Source organism: Natrix helvetica (genome assembly GCF_964273705.1).
Source record: "Natrix helvetica genome assembly, chromosome: 1".
In the NCBI taxonomy this organism is placed as follows: Eukaryota; Metazoa; Chordata; class Lepidosauria; order Squamata; family Natricidae; genus Natrix; species Natrix helvetica.
The window spans coordinates 282200544-282215754 of NC_138548.1; the positions used below are offsets into that span (position 1 = coordinate 282200544).

General features: G+C 39.9%; 1 protein-coding gene across 2 annotated transcripts in view; it reads right to left on the bottom strand.

Moving 5' to 3' along the window:
• The window catches only part of FAM13B (family with sequence similarity 13 member B), a 72118-nt gene that overhangs the window by 38471 nt on the left and 18436 nt on the right, over positions 1-15211 (bottom strand). For both annotated transcript variants that reach the window (XM_081955674.1, XM_081955673.1), the window contains exons 5-9: positions 14906-15080; positions 14261-14402; positions 12427-12596; positions 6552-6593; positions 194-340 (exon numbers count right to left, since the gene is read on the bottom strand). In XM_081955674.1, the coding sequence (XP_081811800.1) occupies positions 194-340; positions 6552-6593; positions 12427-12596; positions 14261-14402; positions 14906-15080 (676 nt within the window). The remainder of the gene's footprint in view (positions 1-193; positions 341-6551; positions 6594-12426; positions 12597-14260; positions 14403-14905; positions 15081-15211) is intronic.

A 15211-nucleotide genomic window follows, 5' to 3' on the forward strand; every position in this document is an offset into this window, starting at 1 on the left:
AAGTATCCTCTTCTTCATTATCATCACTATCATCATCTTTATTCATTATCCATACTATCATCATCACATAGTGCCCAAACACTGCAAACAATAAAATTTCATTTTATTGCAATTTATTTATTATTAAAAAATCATTTTTATTTTAAATGATTGGTTTTTCTAACCAAATAAGCAATATAAAATAAAATCTTACCGGTTGTTAGATCCTTTTTCATCTTCCTCAATATCTCCTTCATGACACACCACTTGGTGCTGTAAACTCTTGAGATCTTGATCTATGCTGCTCTGCAGATCAAAAAGATGTTGTTCTACAGCTGCTCTAATTGTTCTTTCCAAGATACTTGAAATAAAACAATGATATGAATTAATAATCTATTTTCTTATGTGTAAAATGTTGCTCAATTTTGTTCCTAGCACAGAGGATATTCAGCTGAAAAGAAACTAGTTTATTCATTCACTTTTACTACCAAATAGACAGAATGTGTGCCTACGTTACAAAAATAAATCTTTCTCAAAGTTTTTAATTAAATCGACTGCTGTCATTGTACAGTTCTGAGGAGGAGGAGGAGGAGCTTCCGGGGCGAATGGCGGCTGTCCTGTAAGCTCCGCAGAATTGCGGAGGGGCCTCCCAGCTGGGAGAGGTGCTGCCGACCCTCAATATCATTCTGAGGGTCGGGCTTTGTCGGTGACCACCCCCCGGCTCTGCCTGGCTATGATGGGTCGGGCAGGGCACCTGGGTGGTCGGCTGGCCGGCAGGAAACCGGGAACGCTGAGGACGCTGAGAACGCTGAGGACGCCGAGCTCAGTATGAATATGAGAGCGCCGAACGCCGTTTGCCTTTCGCTGAGCGCTCGGCGGAGAGCGGAACGGAGAAGTGAGAGGCGAGCAGAGGTGTGTAGTGGGGTGTTCGTCTGGCTGGTGGGAGCGCCAGACGCTGAGCAGAGCGCAAGGCGCTGAGCGGAGAGACAAATGGCGAAAGGCGAAAGCGGAGAGACAAATGGCGAAAGGCGAGAGGCGTGGAGAGGTGGAGAGATGTGCGGAGTCACGATGATGGTGGCTGGCGTGTTGGTGTGTTGGCGTGCTGGCCGGGGCGCTGGTCGGAAAGCCGGAAGACCGCTTCGTTGTGTGGATGGAGTTAAGGAGTTAAGGAGAGGAGAAGAGAGGAGAGCTAAACGAAGCGGCTGGTGGAGGGGGAGCTGAGTGAACCACATCAGAGCAAAGACAACTGGAATGGAAAGATTGAAATCTAAGGTTGTGGAATTTAACATGTTTAACATCTAACATGTCTAACATCTAACAATAGCCCCTGCGAAGATGAGCAGCAGGGGTCCCAAGAAGGCAAGTGTCCATCTTTTCCTGGGCCTGGTCATGGAGGAGAGACACCAGGGGGATAGGTGGACAGTTGCTGAAGGTGTGACTTTTTCCTTCCTGCTTTTATCGAGTACTGATTCTCTTGCCACAGCTTCAAACCTCATTAATCTATTTTACCATCGACTAGCCCACTAACTTACCCTTTCCATCTAGGGTTAGGACAATATCTACGACAAACCAGGATACATCCTCAGCATCTGTAACTAACTAACTTTGCCCCTATGATTTTTTCTATATGATCTTTATGTACACGAAGTCGGATTTACTGCAGCTGCGGGAGTCCCCTCTCTCGCAGGTCTGGCCCCCAGCCCTCTCGAGGGCCCACCTTGAGGACGGGTTCATTAACCCAGAGAGGTGGAGGAAGCGCACGTTAAGGGGTTTTTTAATTAAATGTTTTTTAAAAGTTGTAAGGGGTTATAAGGATGGGGGGGGGAGGGGTTGTAGGGATGGGGGGGGGAACTGGTTAGGAGGGATGGAAGAGCCAGGCACTTAGGTGTGGTCGAAAGAGGAGGGGGCGGAGTGGGGGAGGAGAGGGAAGATAGCATTCCTATGCAGGGCACCTTAATACCAACGGTCGTAGGGAGGGGCAGGTGCGAGGACAGTTTAAGAGCACGTAGTCGGTTGGGAGACCGGGGTTTTTGGTCATTCCCGGTCGTTTGTACCAATCCCTGCATACTAGGTGGTCAGGATCTGCAGACCCAAGGCCTGAGACTGCTGTTATGCAATGCGAGGTCCGTTGTTAATAAGGCCCCCCTCATCCACGATCTAATTTTGGAGGGGGACCCGGACCTCGCCGGAATAACCGAGACCTGGTTGGGCCACGAGGGAGGTCTACCCCTTGTGGAAATGTGCCCTCCAGGTTATCGAGCATTTCACCAGCCTCGGGCCCAGGGAAGGGGCGGTGGGGTAGCAGTGATTATCCGGGAAGACTTAGAGCCGAGAGAGTTCACTGTGCCGCAGACATCCGGGTGTGAGTCCCTCGTCGTGAGATGGGGCCCAGGGAGGCAGTTGGGCCTGCTGATAGTATACCTGGCTCCTCGCTATACTTCAGCAGCCCTGCCCGAACTCCTTGAGCTGATCTCATCGGTGGCGGTTGAGACCCCCAAACTTTTAGTGATGGGGGATTTTAATCTGCCGTCGATGGGGGAAGCGTCTGAGGGGGTTCGGGAGTTCATGGCTTCCATGACAGCCATGGACCTGACCCAGTTAATTCAGGGCCCTACTCACGAGGGAGGCCACACCCTGGACCTTGTTTTTGTCTCTGGCCAGTGGACGAGTGATCTGGGAATAGGGGATCTAGACACTATCCCCTGTCATGGTCGGATCACTCACTTCTCCGGCTGGACTTCCCTGGTGCTACCCCCCGCCGCGAGGAGGCGGAACTGGAAGGTATTAGATGGTTCCGCCCCAAGCGCCTGATGGAACCGGATAGGTTCCAGACGGAACTTGGGCCACCTCCTGTGGACCTGACCCGCCCCCGAGTAGAGGACCTGGTAGTCGCATGGAATAGTGCGGCTACCGGGGCCCTAGACCGGGTGGCGCCTTTGCGGCCTCTCCTGCGGCGAAGAACCACCCTGGCACCTTGGTTTACCGAGGAGCTAAGGGTGATGAAACGCCACAAGAGACGCCTAGAGAGTCGTTGGAGATCCTCCCGTTCCGAATTTGACCGAGCACAGGCACGAGCATATTTGAAGACGTACCTTGTGGCACTAAGAGCGGCCAAACGTCAACATTGCGCTGCTCTTATTGCGTCTGCAGATAACCGCCCTGCCGCCCTGTTTCGGGTGACCCGTTCCCTCTTGTTTGAGAGACCACGGGAAGCCCCTTTACAGGGTAGAGCAGAGGAGTTTGGGAATTATCTACAGGACAAAGTCGCTCAAATCCGGATGGGATGGACCCCTTTCAGTGGTTCAGTAGAGACGCCCGTTGCGAGTCTTGAGGGACCGCTTTGGGAGGAGTTTGACTCGGTTGCCATCGAGGATTTGGACAGGTTGCGTGGACGTCTGCGACCCACCACATGTTTATTGGACCCGTGTCCCTCCTGGCTTGTACTGGCATCCTGGGAGGTCACGCGTGACTGGCTCCTGGGCCTGGTGAACGCCTCGCTGGGTGAGGGGTCTCTACCGGCCGCCTTGAAAGAGGCGGTGGTGAGGCCCCTGCTCAAGAAGCCTTCCCTGGACCCAACGGACCTAGTCAATTATCGTCCAGTCTCCAACCTTCCTTTTTTAGCGAAGGTTGTAGAGAGTGTGGTAGCACAGCAGTTCCCACGTCACCTGGAGGAAAATGATTATCTAGACCCGCGCCAGTCCGGCTTCCGACCCGGTCACAGCACGGAGACGGCCTTGGTCGCATTGGTTGATGATCTCTGGAGGGCCAGAGATAGGGGTTGTTCCTCTATCCTGGTCCTATTAGATCTCTCGGCGGCGTTCGATACCATCGACCACGGTATCCTGTTGCACCGGCTAGAGGGGCTGGGAGTCAGAGGCACCGTTTTACGGTGGTTTGGCTCCTACCTCTCTGGTCGGACGCAACGTGTGTTGACAGGGGAGCAGAGTTCGACCCGGAGGCCACTCACATGTGGAGTGCCACAGGGATCGGTGCTCTCGCCTCTCCTGTTCAACACATATATGAAACCGCTGGGCGAGATCATCCGTGGTTTTGGAGTGGGATATCATCTGTATGCTGATGATACTCAGCTATACATTTCCACTCCGAACCACCCCAATGAGGCCGTCGAAATGATGTCCCGGTGTCTGGAGGCCGTACGGGTCTGGATGGATGGCAACCGACTAAAACTCAACCCTTCCAAGACGGAGTGGCTGTGGCTTCCGGCCTCCCGGTTCAACCAGGTGCTTCCATCTCTGGCCATCGGGGGCGTCCAACTAGCCCCCATGGAACAGGTGCGCAATTTGGGCGTCCTCCTGGATGCCCGGCTGTCCATGGATAACCATGTAACAGCCGTGGCAAGGGGGGCGTTCCATCAGGTTCGCCTGATGCGCCAATTGCGCCCCTTATTGGACCGGGATGCCCTACGCACAGTCACCCATGCGCTAGTGACGTCTCGCCTGGATTACTGCAATGCTCTCTACATGGGGCTTCCCTTGAGATGCACTCGGAGACTACAGTTGGTCCAGAACGCGGCCGCGCGGGTGATTATGGGGAGGACTAGATACTCCCCTGTAACACCTCTCCTGCGCGAGCTGCACTGGCTTCCTGTGGTCTACCGAGTGCGTTTCAAGGTTTTGATTATGATCTTTAAAGCGCTCCATGGCACAGGGCCTAGTTATATGCAGGATCGCATCCTGCCTCACACATCCCTACGACCAATTCGCTCACACAGAGAGGGACTTCTCCGGGTGCCGTCCGCCAAACAGTGCCGGGGGGCGACACCCAGGAGCAGAGCCTTCTCTGTGGTGGGCCCAGCCCTGTGGAATGACCTCCCCCGTGACATCAGGATTACTTCCGATCTCCGCTCCTTCCGTGTACAGCTGAAGACCCACCTCTTTCAATTATCTGGCCTGGCTCAATCGTAATTATTCTTATTCCTCCTAACTGGTTTTAAATTGTATTTTAAACGTTAAATTTTAATTCTATACGGGGTTTTTATAATTGGGGTATCTTAATGCGGGTTTTTTAACTGTCTATATGATGTAAATTGTTTACCTCCTCCGAGTTCGAGTCCGTGTTTGTGTATCTGTATGTATGTTCTGTATGTACGCCTATGTGTTTTTATATATTTTCTGTGTTTTATATGCCCCATTGTACGCCGCCCCGAGTCCTACTTGGAAAGGGAGCGGCTAATAAATTCAAACTTATTATTATTATTATTAAGACAAACAGAAAGAAAAGCTACAATAACAGACTACCGAAAGAAAAAAACTACAATCAAAACAAATTCCTTATACAGAGGATTAAATTCCTTTATAATTCCAACTGAAAGCATGAAAAAATTTAAAAATTAAGTCCAAGAGCCATTCATCCCATATTCTGATTCAGCATATTTTTCTATCAATTTTTAATTTTAATAATTGGAGGGAAAAATTACTGGAGTTGACACTCAATTAAGCAAGCTGAAACAAGTGAGTATATCCCAGTTTGCTAACCTACTGCTCCCTCCTCGTGCCTGGATTAAGGTTTCACTTAAGGATGACCATATTGTTTCAGGCTTTCCTAAAGAACATTCGTTTAATTTGTTCACTGTAGACTACTGCCTATTTAGTGTTTTATTTATATTTGGTTATCAGTATGTGAAATCTCATTTTATTAATGGAAACATTAATATCAATATAGATATAAAAACAATGATCATTATCCATAAAGCACTCCTAATCACTAGTTATATTGCTGTAATATCATGAATTTTTCTGGCCCTCATAGCTCAAAGTAATACAATGAAATCTTGTACTAGGTTTAGAAATGGAAGCAGGCTGAGGGCAATCTGAAGGAATAGCAACCATTCTGAGAATTGGTGGTTTAATTGTGAATTGTACAATATAAAGGTATAATTTAAAAAGGAACTAAAAAGATACAGAAAAAACAAATGTCAAAAGAACAAGAATTTAGGGTCAATACAAGCCATGAGCTCTTAGACCAATAAGAAATGTGGGTATATTGAAGATTAGGAAAAGAAAAATGATGGCTAACATTAACAGATATTTTAAATAGTCATTCAATATTAATTCCAACTTTTTATCTATACTAAAGTCACCCTGCATTTATTCACCAAAAGGTCAACATTGCAAAGGTTCCATAACGTTACAGGCAGTCCGTGACTTACAACCACAATGGAGCCCAAAATTTTCGTTGCTAAGCAAGACAACTGTCCCATTTTACAGCCGTTCTTGCTACAGCTGTTAAGTGAATCACTGCAATTGTGTAGTAACATGGTTAAGTGAATCTAGCTTCCCCATGGGCTTTGTTTGTCAGAAAATAGCAAAAGGTGATCACATGACTCCAGGACACCACAACCATTATAAATACATGCCAGTTGCCAGGTGACCAGATTTTAATCATTTGACCATGGGGATGACACAATGGTCATTAAGAGTGAGAATTGTCATGTCACTTTTTTCAGTGCCGCTATAACTTTGAATGGTCACTAAACAAATAGTTGTAAATCGAGATTACCTGTATACAATGCAATCTTGAATATTTTCTACTTATGGGGAATTTATACTTACTCTGCAGAAGCTGGCAAGATACTTAAGGGGGAGAGATGAGCACTGCAATGAAAATGATATACAGAGACATTCAGGTTTCAGTTCCTTTCATTTTAGTATATTGTAATGATGTTCAATTAGAAACCTAGTATATCAATGACAGGTTACAAACACTAATACAAGCTTTAGAATCAGCCATAATTCTAGTTGACTAGGTTATGAGTTGTCTTTACCACTCTTTTAAGATTTTCTCATTCAGCATACTTAAATGCAGTCCTTTAATATATCTTACAAAACATATTTTGCAAGCAAAACAATACAGCAAAGCATGAACTGCTAACAGAACAGACCCAGGTGTTGATCTCAACAATAACTATTGTTATTAACATGTTATTTAGTAATGCTAGGAAAGCCTGTGCAAAGTATTTTAAAGAGGTGCTTTGCAAAGTGTGTTAACATGAACAAAGCACCTCTCTTTAAAATGATAACGCAGCCACATACTTTGCAAGCTGCTTTAAAAGCTCTCCTTAGTTGCTTATGCACAGAAACAGAGTGTTTTTATAAAGGAAAATATATGGTCTATCTTATAAAGATTTTGAAGACAGCACCCCATCACCTTGCTGCTGTTTCTTAAAAAAATGAAGTATGAAAGGAAAAAACTATATTCTTTCCTCCACATTAAAAAGGGATGTGTGTTTTGCTTCCTTTCCCTTCAATTTACATGAAGAAATGCAAAATGCTTTTTACAGGAGGTGAAAAAACATTTTTAATTTCCTCCCAGGAAGACATGATATGAAAGAAGAGTGTTTTAATTAACATAGCAAAAATGTTTATAGCAGCACAGCTGGGTATAACATATCAGGGAGGACTTCTTATGACTGGCAGGAAGGCAGTTTTATTCATCCTTTAGATTAGTATCTCAACACTTCCACCAGAAAAATTGTGACTATTTAAAGGCAGCAAAGCATTAATTCTTGGGAAAAAGAAGTAATACATTCAAGGTACCATAATCAAAATAAGTATCATTCTCATTAAATTCGATACTTTGTTGCACTTGAGTTTTCAAAATATTGTACAAAATATATGAAATTTTAATGAATGTTCTTCCAAAATAATTTTGTGTTTCCTTGTTCTAAAAAAATGAATGGGTTTTTAAAAAAACTCAGTTAAGTATAAATTTTGTCATTTAATCTTTTGTCATGTTCTTTTCCTACAAAATCTTTATAACAAAGATTAGCAAATCATTAAAAATATTGTGCACCTGTTCAGTATTGATGTAAGTAAACATGATATAAAATAGTTCAGAAAGCAGTAATGAACAGTATTAGTAATCCATAATCCATAATTTGATGAAGTTTACAGTAATTAAACAGGGAAGTAGCCTCCAAACAAGAAAATTTAGTGGCTTTGCAGGTCAGGAAGAAATGAGGTTTCACATGCAAGTTTAAATGAATGTCAACACGAATAGAAAATGTTTGATTGGAAGCTCTAGTCAGTTTTAAGTACTGAACTGAGAAGACAAATAATAGAGAACAACATTTTATAAAGCGTATTGATCAGTTCACTAAGATCTAACTACAAAAAAAATGTATGTTTATTTATTTTGGGAAAAGTAGAAACAAAGGTTTTCCATTTTGGGTATAAATAATTTTAATAGCAGGACTACCAACACATTTTTTCTGTATCAAAACAAAACAAAACAACCCTTTAAGATCCTAGCATACCTACAATGTCATGACATAAAGTTAAAATACAAATTTCGAAGCTTAAAATACAATACTCAATTAGTTTTACAGCTGCTTTGTTTGGTATAACAAAGGCCATCTTATTTTTGCTTATACATAAAAATATGTCTCCTAATTATTTTTCCCAAAACAACCACATTTATCTTTTACTAAGTAACTGTTAATTTTGGAATGGAAAAACAAATACTTTTCATTGTACTTATTCATTGTAACTAATACAAACAAGCTCTTAACCTGTGAAATGCAATGAGGTACTTAAGCAGCATTAATGAGAAGAAAGGGCTCATTGGAAAAGCCCCCCCCCCCCCCCCCCGATTTGGGAATGATTGAAGGCAAAAGGGGAAGGGGACGGCAGAGGATGAGATGGTTAGATAGTATCATCGACATAATGAACATGAATTTGGGCAAACTCGGAGAGACAGTGGAGGACAGGAAGAGTTGGTATGCTATGGCTATGGGGTTGTGAAGAGTCAACATGACTTAGCAACTGAATAATAACTTAAGCACTACATTAACACTGTATTATATAATATACAGAGGATCAAAAGAAAGTTTAACAAAATGAAATATTTAAACAAAATTTATTAAAGATTTTTTTTAAATAAGCACTTGAATATTCAAAGTTTATCTAAGGTACTTCGATCAGCAAGCATTTTATTAAATTATATAATAGCCGTATTTGACAAAGTTCTAAACTTCTTTTAGTGCTTCCAAGAGGGGGCGAACCAAGTCAGTAAACAAAACACTCAACACTGCCTCCCCCACCTCAGCTATCTCCAATGCAGTGATTATTCTCCAAAAAACAGTATCACTTCCAAGCCTAAAATTTTTTATTGCTTTTACAGTCTCTTTCATTAGTTTTAAGATTTTAATATTTCAAGCAGCAGCATTACTTAGTTGAATTCCTAACAAAGAATGACACAGCATGATACAGCATAACTATTTTAATATGTTGTCATAATCTGACAAAATCATGTAAATATTCATAAGAATTATAATTTTAATACCCCAAATAAACAATTAGGAACACATGGTTTATTCTCCTTAAATATAATAGATTATATGACTGCAGGGAAATAGCAGTGTACATTTTTCCAAAGCTAGTTAGCTTTTAAAAGTTATTTCAGTTCTATCATTTACCTTTAAGTCAGCTTACCTATGTAGTAGAACTTTGTAAGCCATTTTCATTATTTTTGCTATTCCAAATGAACATTTCATATGAAAACACTTCATTGGAAAAAAACTAAACAGATCAGCAGTCTCTGTTGGCTATTCTGCTTGCTTAATTTAAGTAGTTGCTTCTAAAATAGCATTGAAGTACTGCACTAAGTCCTGCAGTCTACATAGAAAAGACTGCAACATGAGGTCACTACAGACAGTAAGCTGCCCAATCAACATTTTACTTCTAATAGGCAACTCCTGGAAAGTGGATCTTAAGGGCATCTGAACAAATTTGCAACTTTTTCCATTTAAATCATCACAGAAAAATGTGAAATGTATAACTGTCGTTCTAATTTCAATTATTCCATATCATAGCTTATATAAGCCCTTAATGCAGCCAAAGAATGGGAAACTCAGCTCAAACTGCAATAAAACTGGTTTATCCAGCTATGAAAGTAAATAATATTCATCAACAGAGATGAGTATACAATAAAAGTATCACAGAATGCATAGACTATCTATTTTTGGTGTTATTCAGTACTAGTCAACAGAGTAACGGAGTTGGAGCAGACCTTGGAGGTCTTCTAGTCCAACCCCCTGCTCAGCCAGGAAACCCTATAACATTTCAGACAAATGGTTGTCCAATCTCTTCTTTAAAACCTTCAGTGCTGGAGCGCCCACAACCTCTGGAGGCAAGATGTTCCACTGATTAATAGTTCTAACAGTCAGGAAAGGTCTCCTTAGTTATAGGTTGGTTCTCTCCTTGATTAGTTTCTATCCATTGCTTCTTCTCCTGCCTTTAGCTGCTCTGGAGAATAGCTTGACTCCCTCTTCTTTGTAGCAGCTCCTTAGATATTGGAACACTGCTATCATGTTACCCCTAGTCCTTCTTTTCATTAAACTTGACAATCCCAAATTCCTGCAACCATTATTCATATGTTTTAGTCTTCAGTCTCCTAATCATAAGAGACAACAATAAATGCACCTTGAATTTCCCTTCCAATTCTCTATAGCAGTGGTTCTCAACCTTCCTAACCCTTTAATACAGTTCCTCATGTTGTGTTGACCCCCAACCATAAAATTGGTGTCTCGGTTCCTAAGACCATTGAGAATATATGCTTTCCTATGGTCTTAGGCGACCCCTGTGAAAGGATCGTTCAACCCCCAAAGGGGTCCCGACCCACAGGTTGAGACCACTGCTCTATAGTGTTATTTATTATTCATCACAAGGTATTAATTAATCCTGCAATTTATGAAGACAGAACTATCCAATTTATGAAACAGAGCTAAAGACATTTGTAGCATCGACATCTAAAAGTAAATACAAGCCTGACATATAAGTGTCAAACATTATCTAGACAATTTGTTTTCAGTACATAGCAGATTGACAATGAAGTAAGTACAGAAATATGGCTAGATATGTGTCTACTTCCACTGTGCCCTCAGTTAAAAAGTATATGCAATGAAAAGGTTAAATCCTGAATTAATCATTGTATATGTGTATGATAAGAAAATGAATACTGTTTTATACATATGCTTCTAATGTGGCCTATTAAATTAATACTTATGGAATAATCAGAAATAACTATTTAAAATAGCTGGAATTCACCCTATGTACTCTTTTCCTTCTTTTTACATGACATTGTAAAATTACACTGTGCTTCTCCCCCCCCCCCAAAAACCTTCTCCCCTCTGAGGTGAGATCTGCCTTCATACTTCTGACCTTCCGAAAGAGCCTAAAAACGTGGTTCTGCCACTTGACTTGAGGCCCCAATAGGGGCTTGCTACATTGGGGATGGCTGATGCGGCGGAGAATATTCTCATCAACATCTTGGTTCTTAACTTTTAATCTTTTCACCCCAAATTTTAATTGTTTAATACTTTCTAACTTTTTATTATAGCTGCCCAGAGTCACTGCATTAGAGAGATGAGCAGCAGAGACATTTAATATATAAAAAGAATAAATACAAAAATGTTATTTCCTATTTTTTTGGTTCATAACAAATTAGTTGGCTGCTATATTATGTTATACTCAAAATATGCAGGATGTAATAAACAAAATGTTATATGCAGTCTTTAAAAAGATCATTTTAAATGGGGGTTCTAACACTGATTTTTTGGATATTGGATATTAAGAAAGTATATGAAATTACAGAGTACTGTCAGTTTCATTTTTCCTATTAAGAGACCATTAACTTTATTCAGTAGTAGACACAATTAGTGGGATATTGTTTTGACTTCATCTAACATTCTATATATTAATACATCCTATTTCCCTCCTTTTGTTAAAATATTTCTGTTAATATTATTACTCACAACATCAATATAGTAAATCAGGAAATAAGGAAACAAATTTGCAGTCACTACAGGAATTGAAACACTCCCACCTCACCCCAGTAGTCCCCTAAAGCAAGCTTAGAGAGATACCTCCAGCATGATTATGGCAGAAGCCATGTAGAATAATGTTTATGTTTACACCTTGGAGTTTTTCCACTAGAATCAAGCTAGCCACAGTGGGAATGCTGGATCCTGAACATTAACTAAACTCATTTTACATTCTTACGGAAAAATTTTTTACATTACTTAAAGCAGCAAATGAGTCAGAACTTTCAAAAATTGTTTCAAGCTAAATTAAGTGTTAATTTTAAACTATTATTTCATTAAATTGTGAACTGTTTTATGAACCATTGATATCCTGAAATTTTGTCATGAATCCATAATTCAAAATGCAATTATTTTAAACTGTTTTGCATTATCAGGGAATCACTCTATTCTAGATGAAGGAAACTCAGGTCTGAGATCTTTGGGTCAATTTGACTACATTACTGTATCTAAGTCTGACGTCTATGACAGAATGGTTGGAAAGTTGTTTCCAAAAATTTGCATAACTAAAATCCTAAAATTCAGAACTAAAACAGAAGCATATATAGTATTGAAGTATACCACAGTGTACTGTCTATTGATACCATCCTTAGTATCTTTGCTGATACCTTGTTGAGGCTGAAACACTACATGACTCCAGGATGCTCTCCATCATATCTTGAGGCTCTGTATCTTCCCTATATTTTGGATCCTCTATGTTTTCTTCCTCTTCCTCTTCTTCTGGCAGTTCTTCAGACTGCTCAAGCTTTATATCATCTTCATCCAACAAATCATTTATCTTTAAAAAAACAAACACAGAAAAAACAAGTAACATCAAAGTCCCATTTTCTCAAATAAAACGAATTATTAAATTCCACACTCTGGAGGGAAAGTGTATATTAAAAATAAAGTGGATCAAACTTTATTGATACCTATGTTTTGGATCTCAACTCAGCAAACATGTATCAATGAACCTCTGGACTCGCAGCCAGCGGTATTGCCTATAAAATGTAACTTTAAGCCAATACACAAGAAGAAAAACAAAGACATCTATTCCTTGAAGAAAGGCACAAGATTTTTAAGAGATTTAATGTGGATCTTCTTTAAATAAAGCACACATATCATGAAAGAGTAGCAGTGTTCTCTAGCTTAATAATATTGAAATCTCGGCTCTCCTTATTTCTGAAAGCAATTTAATGAAATCTCAATTTAACATAGATAAGATAAAGGTTCCCCTCGCACATATGTGTTAGTCGATCCTGACTCCAGGAGGCGGTTCTTATCTCCGTTTCAAAGCCGAAGAGCCAGCGCTGTCCAAAGACAGCTCCATGCTCATGTGGCCGGCATGACTAAATATGGAAGGTGGACAGAACGCTGTTACCTTCCCACCAAACGTGGTTCCTATTTTTCTACTTGCATTTTTACATGCTTTCGAATTGCTAAATTGGCAGAACCTGGCACAAGTAACAGGAGTTCACTGTGTTACGCGAAGCTAGGTATTTGAACCACCGGATTGCCGACCTTTCTGATTGACAAGCTCAGCATCTTAGCCACTGAGCCACCATGTGTCCATAAATAGATGCAATAGATTAAATTTGTGTTCAAATTTCATTACCAATAGGTAAGTCATCTATTTCCAAAATCTGCTTGGACACATTGATTCTGTGCATATGTATTTTTCTAGCTTCTTACTAGTTTTCGAGCTTATTTTCCCAGTAGGAGACAGAGGGGTTAAAGAGTAACAGTAAATGAACTGGTTTGCATAACTATTTTTCACGCTGCACTTGCAGATAAAGAATTTTTACTTGTTTTATTGTATTTATTAAATTTTTATGCCACCCATCTGTTCTCTAAGGTGACTTAAATAAATTACGTACATATCACTGGAGCATACTATAATTATTACAGTTAGATGAATGAACTGAACAAAATTCTTGTTTGTTAAACCATGATTTTCTCTTAGTTTAAATATCAACAATTTAAATAATAGCACTTCACATACTGTATTTGAACATTTGAGAAAATGCAACATATTTTTCCTCTCTCATGTAGCAAAGAGAAGAGAGAAGTATGAAGAGTATAATGACAAGGCTAGACTTGTTCACATCTCATTAAACCATAGATTAGTGTTAAAGTTCCCCTATGAGAACTGGTTTTGTTTAATAATTGAGTAAAATAGCTTATAACTGCATTTCTGCAAACAGGACAATTAACATTACTTTAGAATTTTCATTTGGGCTACTCTCTGAAGTATATAAGAAATAACAGGGTTCTGTTACAACCCAGCTATTTCAAGCATCTTCTGCATATGGTAAAATAAAAGGTAAGGAACATAAATGAAGCCGAATTAATAAACTGAACTACAATTTATAAACATATCTCACAGTACATTGTACAGCAGAATATTTCTATTTTTACATATTACAAATATTTTATCTATCCAAAAATGCATTAGTTTCTTACCTGCTCAGTTACTGAACTTAAATCATTAGATGAGAATTCTTCCTCTTCATTTTCAAAAAGTTCATCATAATTTTCTAGCAGTCCTGCCATTATTCTGCTAACAAGTTCTTGCTCTTTCAGATCCTCCACATCTGTGTAAATGCTTTAAGAATGTCCAAAACTAAATTCATGTTTTTTAACATTATTTTATCAAATGATGTTAGTATTTCCTACTCCAGGGTTACCAGAGGTAAAGATTAAAAAGGACTGCCTATATACTATTTTCCTCTCTAAAGCTAGACAACCTTCTAAGAGCACCATCTACAAGAAATTACTATTTTGGTTTGTCTAGCAAACAGGGCCACTGCTTGAATTACCCCAATCAATTTTGCGTTTCTGAAATTAGGAAGAATGAGATCTATTCATCACATTAATCAGAAAATGATTTACTATGCATTCTGAGCATCTAATATCATTGTGGAATTACATTTGAAAAAAAATAAGTAATGGGCAGATTTAAGGAGCATATAATTTTAACATAATATTTAATAAATTTGCTGAATGGATAAAATGAAGGAAGGTAAAATAAATTACTTAATTGTTAGATTACAGAAAAAATGTCTTAAATACACTTTTACTCTAAAGGGGAAGGGAACAATATCTTACTGAAAGACATCAGGACCAAAAACTGCAGCCAATGAAGTTGCAGACCAAATCTCTTCATGATGTGATGCTACATTAGCTAAAAATCTACACAGAAACTTTAATAAACTGTAATTCACAGGCGGAAGTTGTTGCAAGAGGAATCTTAATTTTCTTCCAAATTCATCTTCATTATAATCTGCAAAGTGTGATAGAATTTTCAATAAATTTTAATGCAGTATTCCACATTTGATAAATTTCAATTCAAATAGCAGTATGAAGTTTCATGCAGAACCGTTCAATTCAATTTTAAATATAAATGTCACCTTT